This window comes from Eriocheir sinensis, unplaced genomic scaffold (genome assembly GCF_024679095.1).
Source record: "Eriocheir sinensis breed Jianghai 21 unplaced genomic scaffold, ASM2467909v1 Scaffold869, whole genome shotgun sequence".
In the NCBI taxonomy this organism is placed as follows: Eukaryota; Metazoa; Arthropoda; class Malacostraca; order Decapoda; family Varunidae; genus Eriocheir; species Eriocheir sinensis.
In genome coordinates this window covers 92,853-116,163 of record NW_026112240.1, presented here as the reverse complement: position 1 = coordinate 116,163, position 23,311 = coordinate 92,853, and the positions used below count along the sequence as shown (strand labels likewise).

The following is a 23,311-nucleotide window of genomic DNA, read 5'->3' as shown; positions in this document are numbered from 1 at the left end:
ACGCACCTAATCAAACAATACCCACACCACACACACACACCTAATCAAACAATACCCCACACACACCTAATCACAATACCTCCCATACACACACACACACCTAATTAAACAATACCCCACCCCCCCACACACGCACCTAATCAAACAATACCCCCCACACACACACCTAATCAAACAATACCCCCCACACACACACATAATCAAACAATACCCCATTCCCCCCACACACACACACATAATCAAACAATACCCCATCCCCCCACACACATAATCAAACAATACCCCATCCCCCCCACACACACACACACATAATCAAACAATACCCCATTCCCCCCCACACACACACACACATAATCAAACAATACCCCATCCCCCCCACACACATAATCAAACAATACCCCATCCCCCACACACACACACTTAATCAAACCCCCACCCCCACACACGAGCACCTAATCAAACAAAACCCCCATCCCCACAAACACACACACACACACACACACACACACACACACACACACACACACACTCAAAATCAAACAAAACCCCCACACACACGCACGCCTAATCAGGGTTTGGGTAGGCGGGGGCAGACCAGATAGCAAGAGGGCCCCGCGTTCAGGAGGGCGCGAGTTCAATCCCGACCGGTGCCACCAAGCTGGGATTTTTCAGCCGCCGCCGAGTGGCTTAAAACTACCCACATGCTGTCCAGAAGACCACCTATCAACCCGGACTCTAGATTCTAGGATTAAAGATGAGCTCTGGGAGGGCAGCATGAGCCAATGCAAGATGGCGCCACTATAAACACTCACCTGCGCCAGAACGGGCTGGGCCGACCATCAGGGCCCACCGGGAAGAAGCCTTGGACCGACCATCAGGATCCACCAGGAAAAAGCCTACCGGCGCAATAGGCCAAGACGTAGAAAAAAAAAAAAAACATGCACCTAATCAAACAATACCCCCACCCCCACACACACGCACCTAAGGAGGTGGGACAGAGGGCTGGCATCTTTTGTGTCTCCAATAATGACTACGGTTCTCCCAGGAATAGCAAGACCTGTCACCTCCTGCGGCTGCACTACCCTTCCGTCGCTCATTGTCACACTACGCCCAGCCTTCAGCTGGCCATATACTGGTCCTATGTGAGCAAAGAGACAGAAAACAGATAGTGTATCTTTCCTTTCATACATTGTAAAACTTAAGATAAAAATTGTGGTATAATGTAAATAAATAAGAATACTGAACCAAACTGAACTGAACAATGTACTTATTCATTTGAAAAAAATAAGTCCTTTCTAAACATATGGAAGCTCTCCAATAACTATAAGTGAAGTGGAAATGACTAGTCTTACACAATTAAAATGATATACAAAAATACCATCCATACTGCACAACATAATTAAAAATCTATACAATCATACTTTTTGATTCAAGTGAAAACATCATCCATGCTAAACAACATATTTAAAAATTCCTACAATCATACACTGAATGCAAGTGAAAATGTAACCAATTCTGTACAATCATACTCCTTGAATGCAAGTGAAAATATCACCTTAGCTATACATTTTTTATCAATTTTTTGCAATCATACTCTTATCAAGCAAAGCAAATATCACCCATACTGTAAGACATTTTTTTCTAATCCAAACAATCATACTTGGCTCTGCATCCATGTTATGTTCTGGAAAACAGGATACTTTGTCACCCAGACATTAAGTGATTGGTTTGAGTATATATATATATATATATATATATATATATATATATATATATATATATATATATATATATATATATATATATATATATATATATATATATATATATATATATATATATATATATATATATATATATATATATATATATATATATATATATATATATATATATATATATATATATATATATATATATATATATATATATATATATATATATATATATATATATATATATATATATATATATATATATATATATATATATATATATATATATATATATATATATATATATATATATATATATATATATATATATATATATATATATATATATATATATATATATATATATATATATATATATATATATATATATATATATATATATATATATATATATATATATATATATATATATATATATATATATATACAGTAAAAACTTCGATATCTGAAAGCCGAAAAACCAAAAACAAAATTGATCTGGATAATGCAATATAATGCAATAAAAATTCTATACTAAAACGTTATAAAACATCAAAATAAATAAAAGTAACTACATATGTACTATATTAACACATTTAAAATTGATAAGAACAGTTAAAATGAATATTTTAACCGAAATAGCTTGTAACGAATAGATCAATGTATTAGACAAAAAACATTAAACAAACTCTCAACAACACCACGTCCGCACCTTCGCCCCAGCAAGAACGTGGGTGCGGCGAACGAACAAACTACTCTCACACCTTACTCTCTAGACAACGACACAAACACGACTCCCCTCTCCACTCCATGCCACATTCCCCTTCCAACATACGAGTTGCGCGATAATATGAGTCATCATACTGTGTCTCCACCTGCACGATGCATCAAGGTCACACTTGCAAGCTTGCACAACCATTCACAATCGCACTCTGCAACATTCACAATTCAGATCTGCAACGCTCACAAGTATCAACATACACTGGTCCAGACAAGGAGACACACAGACAAACATACAATAAAACATTTACATCACATGTTTTAAGCGTACTACTTTGTTTAGCGTAGCGTGTGTTTGTTTGGTTTCATTGTTTACATCGTCAGTCGGCGGCAGTCGCAACGCCACAATGCCGACGATCAAACTGGCGGCGATCAAAATGGCGGCGATCAAAATGGCGGCCATAAATCCGGATTATCGAAAAATCGGCTTATCCGAAGAGAGGCTCCCCTTCCTTCCATTTTAATATATAATCGGGGTTTTACTTTAACAGATATATAGAGAGTACATATTTATATATATATATAAATGCAGTTATATATATATCTAGATATAGATATATATATATATATATATATATATATATATATATATATATATATATATATATATATATATATATATATATATATATATATATATATATATATATATATATATATATATATATATATATATATATATATATATATATATATATATATATATATATATATATATATATATATATATATATATATATATATATATATATATATATATATATATATATATATATATATATATATATATATATATATATATATTAAAGGGGGAAGGGTGGTCCGTTGCTTGAAAATACGGTTTTAACGTTTCTAAAGCCGGTGTCACACCGGACAAATCTATCCAGCCTCCCTTCTAGCTTGGAACATTTATATTTATTTATTTATTTATTTTTTTTTTTGTTATGATCCGGGCTGCCAGGCGCATGCGTGCAGACACCCCCAGCCATGCGCCGGGCCCGGCCCCGAACAGCTGACGGGCGCCTGATGACGGTGATGGCGATGATGAGCATTGGCGGCGAGGCCACCGCATCGGCGGCACCCGAACGGCATCTCCATCAGGGCGAGGCCCGGCCCGGCACGCGGGCTTGAGCATCTGACAGGCGTGACCCCCTCATCGACACCGCCCGGGCAGTGCTTTCAGTGGGGCCCGTGTGTGTGTGTGTGTGGTTGTGTTTATTGTGGGCCTGGGGTCCTCTATTTGCTAATTCTTGTTTTCCTCATGTTGCGTGGGACTTCTTCCTTTTCTTCCATCTCTTCTTTTTGAAAAAGAAGAGATGGAAGCAGGGAAAGGGGTCCCGTGCAACATGTGGAGGATGGGAATTGACAAATTGAGAAGCCCAAACCCATAATAAACACAGCCACACACGCGCAGGCACCGATGGGGATGCCGTTCAGGTGCCGCCGATGCGGGGGCCTCGCCGCCGACGCTCAGCATCACCATCACCGTCATCAGCCGCCCGTCAGCTGTTCGGGGCTGGGCCCGGCGCACGGCCAGGGCTGTCTGCACGCGTGCGCTTGGCCAACCACATGGGTGGCCAAGCGCAAAATGTCGACGGTTTTCAATTTTCCCCATTGAGGCAGACACACACTATACGATGCGTCCTGTCTGGTGGCCTAAAAGTGGGCGGAGCTAGAGGCCATGAGGCAGTATCTGTGTGTGTAATTTGTGCAGCGCGGCCTCACGATACGGTCCGATGGCTTTCTGTTTAGGGTTTTGACGTTTCTAAAGCCGGTGTCACACCTGACAAATCTGTGTCCATTGAGGTTTTGTGGTCTGTTAAATCCGAAATTCGTTAACTGGAGACAAAAATATAGGCGATAACCGATACCCGATATATATCCACAATTCCGATACTAGCCTGCAATAAGTCCGACAGGCGAAAACGATACTATATTGATATTTCAAGTAAAAAACATAAATGAATTCAAATTTTCATCATATATATTTTAGAAAACTTACAAAACCTAAAAAACACATGTTGACACGTACCTATGGACGGTAATACTAGAAACGCCTGAACCGGTTTTGTGTTATTTGGCGTCCCCACTGTCAAAAGCTGGCGCTTTTGTTTACAAACACTGGTCTCTCGTGAACTGCACATGCTCAGACCAGCAAGCGTAGACCTGTAGAGTCTCACAAAGCTTTTTAACCGTAAGTAAGAGTTGCTGGAAAGCGGAATCAGACATACGGTACCACTACCACCATTCCCGCTGTTTCTAGAACGACACTCTGTACGAGTTGTATTTATATGTACAGAGTCACGTTCTAGAAACAGCGAGGATGGTGGTACTGTATGTCTGAATCAGCCTTCCACCAACTCTTAATGTGTTAAAAAGGTTTGTGAGACTGGAAAGGGCTACGCTTATTGGTCTGAACATGCGCAGCTCATGAGAGAGCAGTGTTTGTAAACAAAAGCACCAGACTTTGATGATGGGACACCAAATAACACAACACCGGGTACCTTCAATACCATGACATGCTCACAAACGAATATGGAATATCAAATTTGAGGCAGTGAATAATAATTTGGGGGGACAAAGTTTAATGATTTTTCTCTTTGATATATTGATTTTTGAGTCTAACATAAAAAATAACCTAGTATTTTAATGTGATGATCTAAGTATGAAATCTCTTCACCGAAGATATTTCATACCCCGAAGTCTTTTTCATACAACACCGGGCGCCCGGGCCACGCATGCGCAGTAGGGAGGACGTTTTTTTTCTTCTTTTTAAAAAAAGAAGCGGTAATCGCTAGTTTGGTTACAAAAGTAACGAAGATACCGATATATATTTAAATAAGTAGCGGATGGCCGATAATCTGATTTAGTTATCAGCGATAAAGTATCGCGATAACGCCCAGCGTTTATATATATATATATATATATATATATATATATATATATATATATATATATATATATATATATATATATATATATATATATATATATATATATATATATATATATATATATATATATATATATATATATATATATATATATATATATATATATATATATATATATATATATATATATATATATATTTAATGAGGATTGCAACTTATGTACATTTTACTATTGTACAAATTTTGTTTCGAGAAATATTCATACATACAAATTCATATTTATTAAGTTTCTATTTTCTTGACTTTTATATTATATACATAAAAAATACATATACACTGAAAAATTGGTTAGCTTTCAATTGATTTAGGATACTATAAACATGAATTATTTTTTTTATAGAAATGAAAGGGCTATGTAGTAAAATAATCGAAAACACGAAATTATGAGGCAGGAGCTGTGCGCATGCACTGAAAGGCAGCATATCGTACTCCACTTGGGTACGCGTTGACTGAGTGGATAGTGTGATCACCCAATGTGACAACGCGGGTTCGCGCCCCACCCGGCACCACGAGTAAGGGTTTTTCAATCACCACGGAGTCACCCAAGACTACACACATGGTGTCCAGAAGACCACCTATTAATCTACTCTAGATTATCTCTAAAAGAGAGGACAAATGATGAGCTTCGGGGGGCCGCATGACTTAGCAAGATGGCGTCACTATAAACACTTGCCTACGCCACAATGGGCTAGGGCCTACCATCAAGCCCTACCAAAAAAGACTACCTGCGCCACAGGCGTCGAAATAAATATATATTTTTTTAAATTAATGATCAAATTCTTGAGCAGTATACACAGCAGCAGAACTGTTGAGCCTCGATGGGCAGGCTGGCAGACTGATTCAGCAACTGCATAGCTAAATTGAGGGCCCCAGGAACATAGGGGCTCAAGCGCCTACTCCCCGAATATGGAGATATTCATATGAAAAGAACTGGCAACTCTTCCTCTGTCTGGCTATGGCGTTTGCAACACTGTTTTGCGGCTTCAATAAGGTTAAAAGTCTTGTATTACCTAGTGAAGTCACTACTTAATCGACTTGGGAAGCACGTGTTGTGTTTAAGTGTTTAGTGGTTGAGCCCAATGGTGTGTCCGTTCAAGACCAGAGGCCCAAGTTCAGCGAGAGGGAGCCAGCCAATGAGAGCATAAGACGCATAGCCTATAGCCATCTCTCGTCCAATCAGCGTTTTTTTCCATAAGAAACGCATCACCGTGCTGCTAACTAGCCTTCCTCCCCCTTCCTCCCCCAGTCCTCCTTAACCTGTTGACTGCGAATTTCCTACAAGAAGACCTCACCAAGCTACAGGAATGGATCAAAAAGTGTCTGCTACAACTCAATGAAGAAAAATGCAAAGTCCTGCACCTAGGGAGGGGATATAAAGCAAACCAATACCACATGGGAAACACTCCACTATCCACCACAGAGGCAGAGAAAGACATGGGACTGTATGTTATCAGGCTACCTGTGAAAGCCAAAGTTGTTCCAATCGCAGCAGACGGGTTAAACCTCGTTGTAGTAGGATGCGCTGGTTCTTGTGTTCACAGATTCTCTTTGTTTACCCCATTACATTACGATAATGGCCTCAAGTAGCAGTGAAAGTGAAGCAAGTGATGCCCTTGGTCTGTCTCGTGGGCGTAAACGTACAAGAAACCCATTTGAATGGAAGAAACATAGCGTGAAACTGCTATGAGACGCTGGCCAACCTTACACAAGCCGATCAACAGGTTTGAACATGGAAGCCAGGAAGACTGGGCCTCCGTGTCATGATGGATGTTTCAGAAAACTTACAGTGCCTGTGGTGGAAGAACTTTTCGCAGACAATTATGGTCTGGCCGATTACGATAAGCAGACTGCTGACATACAGTCATTGGTGTCCTCCAAGCCTGTGAAAAGATGACGTGTACCGCAAGGGCAAGACGCTCCTGTGCGTAGCCAGACACATGAGTACACTCGGCCCTTGATTTAATGGATTAAAAGGGGGCAATGGTGGTCCACTGCTTGAAAATACTTACATACAATAAATACCGGTATACAAAAAAAATACTTTAAAAATTATCTTAACCACTTTTCATGTCTTTTCTTGGGGCTACTTTTCCACTTTTACTAGAGGACGCATCAACATAATAACTCGCGGCATACTGTTGTAGCTTTTGTTTACTGTTATGAATATCGGAAACTGTTTGTTTCTTAACACCATATTCATCACACACGCTCGCTACACTCAACCCACATTCTAGTTTCTCTATCAAATCAAATTTCTGCATCACTGTTAGATTCACACGTTTACATTTTCTTGTTTGGGAGGCATCTTGGCACAAAACAAACACCAGAATCAAAGCAGCAACGGACATTAACATGGTGCAATCTACCGCTACGTATATCATCATCATCATCATTTCATCGACGCCTACTCCTAGGAGCTCCCACCAGGGGATGGCCACAGCAGAAGAGCTTCCAACTTTCTCTATTCAGACACTCCCTCCTTGCCTGCTCAAAGTTTCTCAAAGATCTTTCCCCCCTCTCCCTAATGTACTCTTGCACCCTATCCCTCCATTTCACTGGAGGTCATCCTCTAGCATTCCCTTCCTCTATCTCACTCACATACACCCTTCTGGTCATCTTACTCTCCTCCATTCACTCAATGTGGCCAAACCACTTTAAAGTCTGTCGCTTCACTTCTTCCACCACTCCACACTTCTTCCATTCACCCCTGTGACACATTCCAAAATGCTCATACACACTGTCATTACTCATTCCATCTATTCTACTCACACCACAAGCACTCCTCAAATAACTCATTTCCACTGCCTGCACTCTAGACCTCAGACTTTCATTCCAGGCCCACATTTATATATATGTATGTATATATATATATATATATATATATCTATCTATATCTCTATATATATATATATATATATATATATATATATATATATATATATATATATATATATATATATATAGGTAGCTACTTGCAAACATAGTTAGCCTTCATTGTCACCTACCTAGAATGACTGCTATTCCTGTAGATTTGAAGTGTTGTAGATGTCAGCTGTCATAAGTTCCAGCAATGCATGCAAGCTTTTCTCTACAAACACTAGGCATATCAAGAACACTAACTATATGTTTTGCACTTTCAACTATCTTATGTTTTGCCCCAGCAGCATGCCTTTCTATTTCTGATTTACCCGCCTTTCCATCAGAATTACACAATTTAGAATGGAAATGCATTGGCCCCTTCCCGCTTCTTGTCAGCCAACTTTTAAACAATGGGTCACTTTCCCATTTTTCTGTGTATTTCTGCGTGTACAGCTGTCATTTCCGCTTGGCTGGAGGACTAGACATGACTACTGTGTATAGTAACAAAAATGAGAACTTAACTGAGTGACAGTGTGAGACAGACTGAGGGAGAATATCTGGTAAGAAGCGGCCAGGGTGAATACGCGTCTCGGTCTCGTAGATTCAGCGAGCTAGCAGGGGCGAGGGAGGGAATGGGAGGGATGGTATACGGGTCTCATATAAGTCATGACACCATTAGAGGATGAGGGAAGGAAGAGTGAATGGTAGGGGAAGGATATAGTGATCGAGAGAGGCCTCACAAGTAGGTTGAAACGCAATTGACCTGTACCATACACGTCAGACAAACAGGAACGAAGATTTGTAACTTGAAAGAAACAATAACTTATTTCTGATGATGGATTTAAGATTGTTCAGCATATTATTCAAAGAATACAAATACTATTCCCAAGTATTCGAATACGCATGCGAATACTTTGATGTCAGATGACAAGTATTCAAATACGAATACACCCAAATACTGTATTCGAAAGTATTCGAATACGAATACCGAATACGAATACCCCATCCCTGGTGGGAGAAAAGCTTGGAGGAAGAATACGGTGTATTATTCCTCCAAGGAGAAAAGAATACAGCAGTAAAACATAAATGAAAAGAACAAGTGTAATAGTAGAAAACAAACAAAAGGATGGAAAAGGGAAAAGCAGAAAGACCAAGGTAGGCTAAAGTAAAAGGAAAATAAAATAGAAAAGCAATGCACCATGTAGGCAAAGTGTACGGAAAAACAGAGCTCAGAGCAGAGTGAAGTATCTAGGTGTGTATCTAGTATTTGAGTCTAAATAACCAAGAAGGACCTAAGAAGCGATTCAAAGCGGTACAGGTCTTCCTCTTCTTCAGCCATTGGTGGACCTGACAGCTGATTCTACAACATTATAATCCATCCCCGCTGTAGCATATCGGTTTTAAGGGGGGCGCCTACGGGGTATTTTTTGACGAATATATTTAAAATTGGACGAGTACATCCTTTTCACTCAGCGTGGCCGGGAAACCTTAAATTACCCTGTGGTGAGGTTTGTTTTCGTAAAATTAAAACCCCTCCCCACTGGGGGGGCTTTTGCATCATAGTCGGACATGCGCGTCATAAGAGGCTCATGTCAACATATGCGGTATCATTCGTATATACGTAAAAATTGCATTAGAATATTTTATTTCTTCGTAAATTTTGTCATCTGTCATCCTCTCTTCTTCGCGCGGAGAGGCAGGGGAGGAAGAGAGGTGCCACCGCGCCAGTGCCAAGCGAGAGACAGATGGGAAGAGTGTCGTACTTTTCTCTCCTCTCCAGCCAAAAAACGTCCTTACAAATGATGTACAAGCGCAAGGCAACCAGAAAAAGAGTCACCAACATCAAGAGGGCTTATGGAGCGGCCAAACCTCAGAAAACAAGCAAGAGAGTAGCGTAGAAGCAAGGCACTCCCATGGCACTCGCGCTACGCGGGAGTGCCGCGGGCCCAGATGCCTGATCATTCTCCAGTAAGTCAACAAGATATACACAATAATGTGAAAATCTCATCCCAATCAAATAAATGCAAATGGCAAGACAGGAATGAAATGTAAAAAAATCTTTAGGAGCCAATATCTCGAAGATTAGTTTTTTAAATTTAAAATAATTTCACAAAATCAGTAAAAAGTCTGATCGACTTTTGTTAGGTATCAGTTGAGACTACAACTAAAGGGCAATTTTTTGTTGGAAATAGACTTTCAATAATGTCAAAAGAAAACGGGACACAGAGAGGAGAAAATAATAATTGACAAAAGATTGTAATTTTTTTTCTTCAAAGACAAAACAAAAAATCAAAAAGTTACTTCCAACAAAATGTAGATGAGTAAACAAAGTTTTTATGGTATTTTTTTTCAAAACGATTAACTGAAAAATAAAGCCTGTGAAACAAAAAAACAAAAAATACGCTTTGTTTGAGTCTCACCCGAATTTGATGAAATTCACAGAATAACATACCTTTACAGTAACAAACGCACCATACAATTTTTTTCATTCTTGGTCAATAAAATTCTGAAGGGCAGGGCTTTCGTCTGAAGCTTGTTTGAAATCAATATCTTTCTTAGAAGTGAAGTTATTGTTGATAAACTTTAGATGCAGTTTTCTAAGTTTTTAAAAAATGGCGCTTGAGCCCCTATGGTCATGGGGCCCTCAATTAAGGTTTTCTTAACTGCTCTGGGACTAGAAATGAGAAAGCCAAGAAGAAGTAGATATATGTTCATGGGCCTAACAACATAAGTTGACATAACTTCCCTCTATCATGTCACTGGGGTAACTGAATATGAATGAGTTTAAGAGAGTCTTGCACTCACTGCTCAGAGGTGGGTGATGGTAATGTCAAGAGAGCTTGGGACACGTGGCAGGGCGTTAAGCTTGGTGTAGCCACAAGTGAATTAGTCGTACACCTAACATCTTGCACACGACGCCGTCTCCAGATATTCTAGCATCTCTAAATATTCTACTATATCGGCAAAAATAATCGATTTCTAAATGTATCCTTAGCTGCGACCATACTGCAAGTCTGGTGTTGCACACAGACACTTCATTCCAGCAAAAAGAAATGTAATTGCAATCTTGCTATCTATTCTAATTTTCCTCTATTGTCTAAAACGTTACTTTGAAAATCTTTGTTGGCAAAATCCTAGTGTAAGTTTGTTTGTTTTCAACAAAGATACTTACTGGTTATGATCTTTCGCCTTTGTCTGATGATGGTCACTGGGAGCTTAACGATTGAATGAAAGTAGAGAGGAGAGGAGGTGGCAGCCCAGCCAATAAAACCCAGCTGGATCGGCAGGCAGGCACGGATCCATGAAAAAAGTTTGGGGGGGCCTGATGCCAGGATTTTTGCGGGTGGAAGGGGCATTAGCATAATTGGTTCGCCATTCTCGGCAGTCCTGCTCCTGAATAACTGGTGGACTGACCTGAATCAATGAGCATAACAACTGGTCTTGGTGCCAAAGCATTCCTGGGTGTTTCTCTTCGAATCCGAATGAGACGGCCGAAACCTCTGAGAAAAAGCACTGTTATAGCTGCAGCGTGTTTTGAGCTAGTGTTTCTGTATCCACTCAGGACCATGGGGGGGCCCGGGCTCCCATGACCCCCCCTGGATCCGCCAATGTTGGCAGGCTGGTGGCCGGGAGGAAGTCTCGAACCCGATTCGAATAATGAAATATTGAAATTGCGGAAAGTGAATGTCGAAACAACAAGCGTAATGAAAGTTGTAAACATTCACATGACAGTAATTACTTCTGAGAAATATGTGAACAGCTTTCACTCAAGGAAAGATATGGCTAAAAGACAACTACAGTACCCTCTTGAGTTTCGCGATCCTCGAGTTTAGCGCTTACATAGTCCTAAATTCTTACCATCACGACTTTCGCGCATTACTGCCAAGAGTTTCACGTTGCTTTGACATGTCTGGGTCACGTCTACCTACCGTCGGCGTCATGCGTGCTGCCTTAAAAGGCGGTGTCCAGCCATTGGGGCTATGGGCAACCACAGTTGCTCATATGCCCAACCGGGAGCGAGTTGTTGGTTGTCCTTATGAATGGAAAACGGTTGTGAGTACGAGCGTGGGTACGTGGGTACCAAACGGCTGCATGTAAACAAACAGACGATGGCAGTGGCTGAGGAGTGAGGAGCAGTGGAAGATGGTCCACCAAAAGATTTGTAAAATGGACTGGCAGAGCTGCTTTGTTTACTAACTGATTAACAAAATAAGAGAACACCCCGTGCTGGGGAACCACAGTCCAAAAATCTTTTTCTCAAGTCTGTGAAAATTGTAGATCTCTCAGTGTTGTTTTCCTTTTCTTCTTCTTCTTCTTCTTCTTCTTCTTTTGACCTGTAATGCATGGCAGCGACAGTGAAAAGTAGTGAAAAATTGCAAAAGGGCATAGAAAAGCAAAATCAGGAAAAGAAAAGGACAGAAAATCACCTAAGTTCAGGGTGAAGTGTATTAGTGCGCACTGTTAAGTAACTAAGGGCCGCTTTCACAGTCATTTTGTTTGTTTTGATCGTTACCAATGGTGGCGATCGCTTCTTAGTATTTCACGTGAAACTGGCTGATGGGGTAGTGGCGGCTGCAGACGAAGCGAGAGATGTTGAGTGTATGGTAAGTGCGGGGCTAGGCTAACCCCGCAGCCGCCACTACCCGATCGGCCAGTTTCACGTGGAAATGCTATAGCGGCGACCGCCGCCACTGGTAACGATCAAAACAAACAAAATGACTGTGAAAGCGGCCCTAAGTGCATGTTTTGAAGTATAAAAGTGTGGAGAAGGAGGACCTAAGAAGCGATACAAAGCGTTACAGGTCAAAAGAAGAATGTCCACTACACTGGCCGGTGTTGCGAGAAATATCTCCCCGATGAAATTAATCATTCTCCTGTCCACCATGCATGCGCGCTGTGGGAATACACAGCATTAAAAGTATTAATTTGCCTGGTTTTGTTCTAGTCTGTCCGCTTGTGATCTTTGAGAGCGCTGAGGGAAATATGGAAACAGTAAACAAGTTGAACCTCTCTGCGAGCTATTTTGCGGTGGCGGCAGCAGTTTACATTCAATAGGCATTGAAAAGTCAATCATGATATTAGTGATTTCATGTTATTTTAACAGAAAGAGTTAGCAGATTTTTTCATAACACACAGAAAACTACCAAAAAAATATAGGTTTGTCCAACTGTTCCATGGGAGACCACGAGCGACCGCCCTTACTTTAGCAGACAACACCACGTGGATCACAAGCGTGTATTCAGAACTGCCAGCCAATTGTAAGGCAGCCACCTTCATCTGTGGCTTAAAAACAAACTGTTCTTACCTCCTATTTTCTGCCGATTAACAAGGTACGTATTTTGAGATAACAAGGGAGCAAAGTCGAAAAAATTGTGATAACAAGGGAGTAAAGTCAGAAAGTCATTATTTTACATGGGTTGGAACCAATAAGCGCTTTTAAATGTTTTTCAATACCTCGAGTTTCACGATCCTTGAGTTTAGCACCATACCTTCGGAATGAAGCAAACGCAGAACTGGAGAGGGTACTGTATATCAATCATTAGGCCAACATTACTATACACATTTGTAATCTAGAAGCTACGTTTCAAGAAACACATTGATTCATCTTGTAACTCAAGGTATGTACCTTAATTTGTATCAAAGAAAACACACTTACCTGGAGGAATTCCAAGAGAAAGTAACTTGGTTGTGTTGAGCGAGCCAGGTTTATTTCTTTCCCTAATAACAAACCCATAGGTTGGGACTCTGTGATGGACCCATCCTGCTTCCACACGCCAGAATTCGTCATCTCTCCTAGAACAATTATAATTACAATAAAAACTCTTGCAAATGTCCATAAACAAAATTAAAATGTATCAGACTTATGAATGTACCAATGTACCAAATGTACCAGTTTCAAGGACATAATATTATGTATGTAAGGAAAAAAAGAAATGTCTATAGTACCAAATCTTTAAAATACAGAGAAATTTATAAATATGTACTTTTTAAGGAATCAGTTTGACATGAGTGGAACAAAAAATATGACTATAGTCCAACCAAATTGTCGAGTCCGTTTGGGCGTAGGCTCCCGCGGGTCCATTTTTCCCCTCTGCTCTGCCACACAGTCCCAACACCTATTTTTTCCTATCATAAGTTACCTTTACTTTACATATGAGAGGAAGAGATATGTGTTGGGACTGTGTGGCAGAGCAGAGGAGCCTCCGCCCAAACGGACTCGACAATTTGGTTGGACTATAGGTACGTAATAGCAAAATAGCTGATTACTTGGTTCTGGAAGCCATGCTGTTTCTACGAAGGGGTATAGAAAGAAACAGCTTTGAGAAAGTTTAAAGGAAGATTATTAGCTAGGTTCATTTAATGCATGTGAATGAAAAACAGCATGAGCTAAATGAAATTTGCTGGGTAGACATTTTGGGACTAGGTACTAGGCAGAGTTACGGACCAGGGTCATTGTGGAGCATCTACTGGCAATATCTGGGTCACTGATCTAGTTTTTCCTGATAATGCAGTAACCCTTGCGGAGTCGCTGGAGGTCTGATGATGGCGTTTGAGGCACTGTACGAGAAGGCGAAGCACTTGGGATTGCACGTCTCCTGGACGAAGACCGAGTTACAGGTCTTTGGAGGCATAAACAGTTCTTGCGTGTGGCAAAGACAATGAGATCTCGGAAAATTTAACATAGTGTAGTTCAGAACTACGGTGGGTCTCGCCAGGAATCCCTTATGCAAGCATTAACCAGCATCTGCATGGAGTCTGCTACGAGCGTTCTACTTGTTATTTTGCTTTCATAACTGCCTCCTGATCATCTCTTTGACATTTTGGTGAAACTTTTGCTGTTGCCTTAAATATCTCAAAAGCTTTTGACTAAGTCTGGCAAATGTCATTGCTTTCTAAACTACCCTCCTATGGATTGTATCACACTATCTGTACTTTTATCTTTAGTTTCCTTTCAGGCCAATCTATCTGCTGTGCAAGAAGGTCACTATTCTACCCTTAAACTTATCTGCAGGGCCTGTTCTCTATCCTACTTTTTTTCTATTGTCCATTTACATTTCCTTAAGACAAACTGCTCTATTCATCCTTATTGGGATAACTTTACTCTGCATTACTCAACACTTTTTAATGAAAGTCCCTCTCAACAGGAATTACTCCTCGAGGCAGGACACAACAGAACGTCAATCTTACTATCATTTTGGAATGTGGAAAGACTTTCAATGCCTCGAAAACTCAATTTTTCAACCTGGCACAACTCGGCACAATCTTCCTGACATCTATCCCCACTTCCTTGATAACATTCAGCTGTCCCCTTCAACACTACATGCAAATATATTTGGTCTATCCTTAACTCAAAATCTCAACTGGAAACTTCAGAATTCATCTCCTAATAAATCAGCTTCCTCAAGGTTAGGCATTCCATATTGTCTCCACCAGCTTTTTACCCCCTCCTATAAAATATCCATATACAGGTGAGATCGACATAGACTGCAAAGTATCCCCTGCCAAAACTCACGTCGGCAAAGTGATAGGATACGGTTAATTGTTGACTTGCTGGGCGTGAACCAGGATTGCTCAGGTCTCTGAAACTTTAACAGTTGAGATCAAACTTGCATTAGCAGCAGATGAGCAAATACCTTGCCCGGAACACTGAGCAGTGTAATACCACGGTAATTGTTGCAGTCCTATCGGTCCCCTTTCCCTTTCCAGATAGGGACAACCAACCCCCTTTTCCAGTCAAAGGAATGGCACCGAACTGCTACATGGCAGACAGCACCGCATGCAACAAACGGATCACGGCTTCATCCCCAACTTTCATCATCTCTGTGCTGATATTGCAGATCCCAACTACCTCTCCACCCTTCAACTTCCTCACAGCCTCTCACAATTCCACAAGAAAGGGTGGAGCTTCATCTACTGGTGGATCAGCAGTCCCCATCTGCAACACAGCCAGAGAAAGCCGTCTGCTTAGCAGGGTTGGTGATTTAAACCAAATGGTTTAAGCCATGGTTTAAACCAATAAAAAACAATGGTTTAAACCAACTAATAAAAACTTTTTTTTTTCTTTTGTGTGTATCTTTGTTAGTTTCATCAGTATTGTGGTTTTAACTATATATAAGATTTTAATTATGTACAGCAGGGTTGGCGGTTTAAACCAGGGGTGTCAAACTCAAAACCCTTCGAGGGCCAATTCATACTCTGAAGTGCCGTCATGGGGGCCAACAAGGGCAGAAAATACATTGACAAGATTGAAGTTACTGTGATACCGCGGGCCATTTATGACTATCCCGCGGGCCATGAGTTTGACACCCCTGGTTTAAACCAAAAACCCATCAATGAAACCAATGTTTTTTGTGAATCCTTCTTAGTTTCATCAGGTATTGTGGTTTTAATTATGTGGTTTTAAAATCTTTATTATGCACAGTCATTTTACTAACACCAGGATGAAAACGTCAGTTGGCAAACTCAAATCTCTATTCAAATGCTGTAACTTCAAAGTAACTGAAAACAACTTGCTGTAATGACTCTTCATTTGTACTATTTGTCCTTCCATTGCTTTACGGCAATTTTTACAAATTGCTCGGCAGCCTTTTCTGCCTTCAACAACCTTTTTTTTTTTAAATTAAAAATATAGTCTGGTTTTCTGCCTGTCATATTGATGAATAGTTCAAGACTAGGTTAATCACCAACAGTTTCAACTTTGTTTCTAATAACTTGAGTCTTGATAGTTAATGGTTTGATCACTGCATTATAATAATATCTCTGTGCCTGTTTGAATAGAATACAGTAAAACCCCGATTATCCGAAATGGAAGGGGGGAAGCCTCTTTCGGATAAGCCGATTTTTCGGATAATCCGGATTTATGGCCGCCATTTTGATCGCCGCCAGTTTGATCGTCGGCATTGTGTTCTGCTGTATGGTAAGGACGACTTTCTTCCTTTTCCCGGTTTCTTTCGGCATGGTGATGTAGAAATAAGTGAGGCCGAAGCACAGGTAGAACGCGATGCGACTGCCCAGTGTGAAGTGTGTGACGCGACTGCCGCCGACTGACGATGTAAACAATGAAACCAAACAAACACACGCTACGCTAAACAAAGTAGTACGCTTGAAACATGTGATGTAAATGTTTTATTGTATGTTTGTCTGTGTGTCTCCTTGTCTGGACCAGTGTATGTTGATACTTGTGAGCGTTGCAGATCTGAATTGTGAATGTTGCAGAGTGCGATTGTGAATGGTTGTGCAAGCTTGCAAGTGTGACCTTGATGCATCGTGCAGGTGGAGACACAGTATGATGACTCATATTATCGCGCAACTCGTATGTTGGAAGGGGAATGTGGCATGGAGTGGAGAGGGGAGTCGTGTTTGTGTCGTTGTCTTGAGAGTACGGTGTGAGAGTAGTCGTGCAGTAGTTTGTTCGTTCGCCGCACCTACGTCCTTGCTGGGGCGAAGGTGCGGACGTGGTGTTGTTGAGAGTTTGTTTAATGTTTTTTGTCTAATACATTGATCTATTCGTTACAAGCTATTTCGGCAATACGTATTAGAAAGCATATTCATTTTAACTGTTCTTATCAATTTTAAATGTGTTAATATAGTACATATGTAGTTACTTTTATTTATTTTTGATGTTTTATAACGTTTTAGTATAGAAAAAAATTAAATTTTAATTGCATTATCCAGATCAATTTCGGATAATCCGGTTTTTCGGATAATCCGCTTTCGGATAATCGGGGTTTTACTGTATAATCAATAAAATTTCTAATATTTTTCATAGTTCAAGATAAAGATTAAAACACAATCATACTCACTTTTCTATACATTATTTGCTCTGTTTCTGTAATTAAGTATGTTCAGTATACAGTATGTATCAATTTAAATTACATGGTAGTTCAGCATATGCGTATCTATATATTTTCGGCGTTATGAGGTGACACGAGAAGGATTTAGCGCGTCATCTTATCCTCCCACTCACCCTCACATCACCTTCGCTGTATAGCACTGTTCAAGCACTGGAATGGTAGACACACGCACATGTTGCATTATTTCAAGACTTAAGACTTGCACATCTTTCAAATGTGTATTACCTTAGCCTTTTCTTGGGAGTTACAAGCCAAGACCCCTTACATAGGACCCGTTTTCGCACCAAACTTGCGCATCCCTCACAGCGGTCTCCCTCACTCTAGCTTAGTTAAAACACAAATTTGGTCTTTCACAACTTGTTTCCAATCAAGCACTGTCCACTCCCTCCACATTCCACACCATCACATCACCGACGCCCCTGTAACTAATGTGTGCAGCAGTAGATTACAAGGATGCAGAGGAGTTCTTTGACTCAGAAACCGACGCCTATCAGCACATTTTAAAGATTTCTGGCTTCCTTTCTTTGATGCCACACTGTGAGGGGAGAATACGATACGAACGGCTTTATTTACTCCTAAAATCACATTAAAATGGCTTCTCAGGGTCTATATAAGCGCATAAAAATGTGATGCTGCAGCGTTTCCGCCATATTCGTCGATGCCTCCGAGGAACACGCCACAAATACTTCCAAGTTTTTGTGGCTCACAGCCTTTACTGCAGGTCAGGAACGGATCCTAGCACACTCTGATACTTAAGTCCACTTGTAAGACACAATAACACAGCTGGGATAGCGTAAGTCCTCGTAAAGTAGCGTACAATCCTGGGCACTGCTGGGCAGCGGAGGTCACTTTCTCCTTTCCCGCACAGACCCGCAGACTAGTAACTGAACACGAACAATACGCATTCTGCGGTGATCAGGAACTTTAGGTCCTGAAACGGTACCAAGAGGAGCGGTACCTTCATCTGATGTGTATAATGCTTTTTTCTGATGTTTTATTCACTAGATATATTATAGAATCTGGTCAACGTCTTTAACTTCCAGCACCTTACTATGAATATAAATGAAATATTAAAAATACCCCTCAATATATCAAAAATTATGCCAAATGAAGTTAGGCATAAAACTAAATTTCCAGTATGCCAACCAGGCCTGGAATATACCAAATTGGTATAATTATGCCAAACCTGGCAACCCTGGTGGGAAGGGAAAGAGTGCCTCACGATTCTAGTCATTCAGAGCTGCGAGCTGCGGTCGGGAGCAAGCTGCAAAGTGATAATGTTGTGTACCGGTAGTGTATTACTATAGCAGCGAGGTATAGTGTACAGGTAACTCTCAATTTACGCGAGTTTGGTTTACGCGTTTTTTAAATAACGCAGGGTCCAAAATCCAAAGAAATGTTTAATTTACACTTTTTTTCACTTATAAGCGATATTTTATGGATTGGCCACCAGATGTCTCACGCAACTGGACTCACACAGCGCCGCAGCCACACAGCTGAGCTCAGTTCTTTCCGCGCGCCACTTGAACAACAATACAGTACCCATGCTGCCACGCTACTCAACAATAGGGGTGGACAGGTACCGGTACTAATGGTACCAGCTATACGGTACGGTACCGGTACCAATACTAGCCAGTCGCTCATAGTGTCCCTCACTTCTTCCTCACACGAGTGAGGCTGAGACTGAGTGGATATCTCGGCGATATGGATACTCTCTCTCTCTCTCTCTCTCTCTCTCTCTCTCACCACCACTTGAACAACAATACAGTACCCACGCTGTCACGCTACTCAACAATAGGGGTAGGCAGGTACCAGTACTAACAGTACCAGCTATACAGTATGGTACCGGTACCAGACTGCTCGGTACCAGTACCAATACTAGCCAGTCGCTCATGGTGTCCTTCATTTCTTCCTCACACGAGTGAGGCTGAGACTGAGTGCCTGAGTGGATATTTTGGCGATATGGATATTCTCTCTCTCTTTCTCTCTCGCCACTGAATGAAGTGAATATTTTTTTTTTGATACAAACCTACCTCTTGTTTGATTTACATTGTTTTTGATTTATGCGACCTCTTCAAAAACACAATACTCACGTAAATCGAAAGTTACCTGTATATATATATATATATATATATATATATATATATATATATATATATATATATATATATATATATATATATATATACCTACATATATATATCGAGCTTGCACAAGGTATTCTGAACTGCCACAGGGCTTCCCGGCCTGTGAGACTGTTTTTCTTTATTAGGTTACTTTATTCCAATTCATGGGAAATAAAACAGCGTCGCTTCCCTACGTTATTGATCCATATCAAAGAAACTGCCTCTTTCATGCTTACCCTACGAAATTGATCGATATCAAACGTAATTATTTATTCTTTCATGATTAGCCTACGCAACTGATCCATATACGTTTAATGAAGAGATTTTCTATTCTCTTTTTCTATTACTCTCTCTGTCCCACACGTCCTCTGCGTGTATCAAAACACACGAGAAATTAATCACAACAAGGAGAGGGTGTTCCCCGGCTGCCTGGGATTGAACCTGCGACCAGCGTGACGGGAGAGCCACTCCTTACCGAGTCGGCCAAAGAGGTACCCCATTCGCTGAATGGGTTATGGGAGGCTCACTCATCAGGCCGTCGCCGCACTACATATGAACATATAAGAACATAAGGAGTCTGCAGGAGAGTGGTTTGCCAATACAAGGCAGCTTTCATTTCTTTCCTTTCCTTTCCTCTTTCATGCTTAGCCTACGACATTGATCCATATAAAAAGTATGCTTTCTTTGTTCATGCTTGGCCTACGTAGTTGATCCATATCAAAGAAAAGGCTTTCCTCTATCATGCTTAGCCTATGGAATTTGACCATATCAAAGAAAAGATTTCCTCTTTCATGATTAGCCTACGACACTGATCCTTATCAAAGAAATATACTTTCTTTTCTATGCTTAGCCTACATAATTGATCCGTATCAAGGAGAAGACTTTCTTTTTCCATGTTGCCGGGGAGGGGCCATTCATCATTCATGTCATTAGCAAGGGATGCAGTGCACTGTCTCACATAACTGGTGGTGAGAGACCGCGTGTTACGGGTAGCTGGGTTCGGGTTGAAAGGCGCGTGTGACTCATTGTGTGTGAGAGTCAGTGTTACCAACGTACAGAATGCCTTCCTTATGAATTCCTAACAAATTGTTATTTTTTCTCATCTTCTGCTTCTTTTTATGCATGAACTTTGATGTCATTGTGTGTATATCTATATTGACAATGTAACAGAGAAGAGACAGTGAGTAGACTAATGAATTCAGTGACTCTATAGGCTTCCCATACAAATACCTTTATCACTCTTGACAGACGACAAAGTAATGACAAGATATGCATGACGAAAAATGAAACAAGACTCTATGCTAACTAGGAAAAAAAGATTCGAGAGTGTACAAGGCTCAGCAGTTTTATAGAAGCAATATAAAAATTGCGCTTCCAAGAGGCGTACAGCATGTTCCCGGAGAAGCCGCCTCAGAGGCGTACCGCAGTTTACGGGTTAATATTCCCCAGCGTCTCCACCGAAGCAAATCGACTCCTAGATCTCAGGCGCTTTCCAATGCATTCCCTGGCAGCCCATAGAGTTTTACGTTTGAAGGTACTCCACAGTCCTACAGGGTCCTCAACGGTACTGAGCACATTGGACCGATTTGAAACTGTCACTACATACTCATGAGTACATGCCAGCAGGTCTTTCAGCCTCTCAAGACGGAACACAGTGTTGTTGCATCTTGAGATTCTTCTTGGCCTGACATGAAGCTTGAGTGTTGCAACAAGTCTATGATCAGTTCCAAAGGACTCAGCGCTCCGGTCTAAGGTCATTTGTATTTAGACAAACCTCGACTTCCTCAGCAGGACCTCTGACGTACAAGAAGGGTTCTAGACCTTTGCGAGTCTGGTATCGTTCCGAGTTGCCTGGCAGCTTGGCAGAATGAATCTCTTCTATATTCTCCAGTGTCTCCCTCGAGACAACGCTACTCCTAGACTTTGGGCGCTCTCCAATGCACTCCTCAACAGCATTGCAAGTTTCACGCTTAAAGGTATCCCACAACTCTCAAGGGTCCACCAAATTACCAAGCACTTCGAACAGATTTGAGATTGCCACTGCATACCCGAGCTCATGCCTGGTCCCTCAGTTTCTCAAGATGGAAACCTTGATGAAACATTTTGATAATTTTTTTAACCTGATGCGTATCCTCAGTTTTGTAGTTTTGTGGTCAGTCGCAACCATTAAAATTTAAAGTACGTCTCATTAAATAGAATCATTGTTTGGCTTATCTCCAAACTTCACATGGTTTGAGGTGCACCTTGCATGTAGCAAAGAAAGCAATGTTTTCAGTTAATAGAATTCAGTTGTAACAAAACCACAGATACCTCTAACATTACAGGTTCCTAAGTCACTCTGGCAAGCCTAATAATGTATCTGATTTTGGGAATGGGGAACCAACAATTCACAACTTTCTTTCTTAATATTGCAGAAAAATTAAGGGAACTATTTTTAATGTCATTTGATGAGACACCAATGCATATGTGGAATGCAATCATTACACTTACAAAAGCCATGATGCATTTCCTTGTGAGTCTTTGGTAGCCCTGATATGGATCCCTGGTAGCTGGTTGGGGAGGAGGGGGGAATTCCTTTCTCTGGAGCCCTCCTCAAACACTTGGCACTCCTCAGTCACTTGCTCTGGTTCCGGTAAAAGTTCATGTATCTGTGGAAAATGCTTCAATATTATTACTGTCACTAGTGCTAACAATATTGATTATTGTAATTGTATGACTTTTCTTTTAAGTTCAGGCTCATAGTCTTGGATATCTTGTAGGAACTTCTCATGTTTATGCCCTCCCTCAGTAATGCAAATTAAAATGATTTTTTTTTTTTTTTAAATTCATTGATTTAAATCTTGATACAGGACAACAAAATGGAAGGGAAAAATAAACAAAGGAAATACATTATCTTGGCTGACTTGAGTTCATGAGCAAAACAGAACATACTGAAGTTTTTCCTTTTTAACGTGACAACAAAAAAGTACAACATTCTATTTTTTTTCACACAAAAACATAATATAAAAAATAAACTCAGGAAG

At 40.5% G+C, this 23,311-nt stretch overlaps 1 protein-coding gene across 1 annotated transcript in view; it reads right to left on the bottom strand.

The window, feature by feature from the left end:
* Window positions 1–23,311, bottom strand: part of LOC126994758 (zinc phosphodiesterase ELAC protein 1-like) — a 48,358-nt gene that overhangs the window by 12,383 nt on the left and 12,664 nt on the right. Inside the window, exons 2-4 of the mRNA XM_050854039.1 lie at window positions 22,779–22,936; window positions 13,965–14,101; window positions 982–1,138 (exon numbers count right to left, since the gene is read on the bottom strand). Coding sequence (XP_050709996.1) covers window positions 982–1,138; window positions 13,965–14,101; window positions 22,779–22,936 — 452 coding nt within the window. The remainder of the gene's footprint in view (window positions 1–981; window positions 1,139–13,964; window positions 14,102–22,778; window positions 22,937–23,311) is intronic.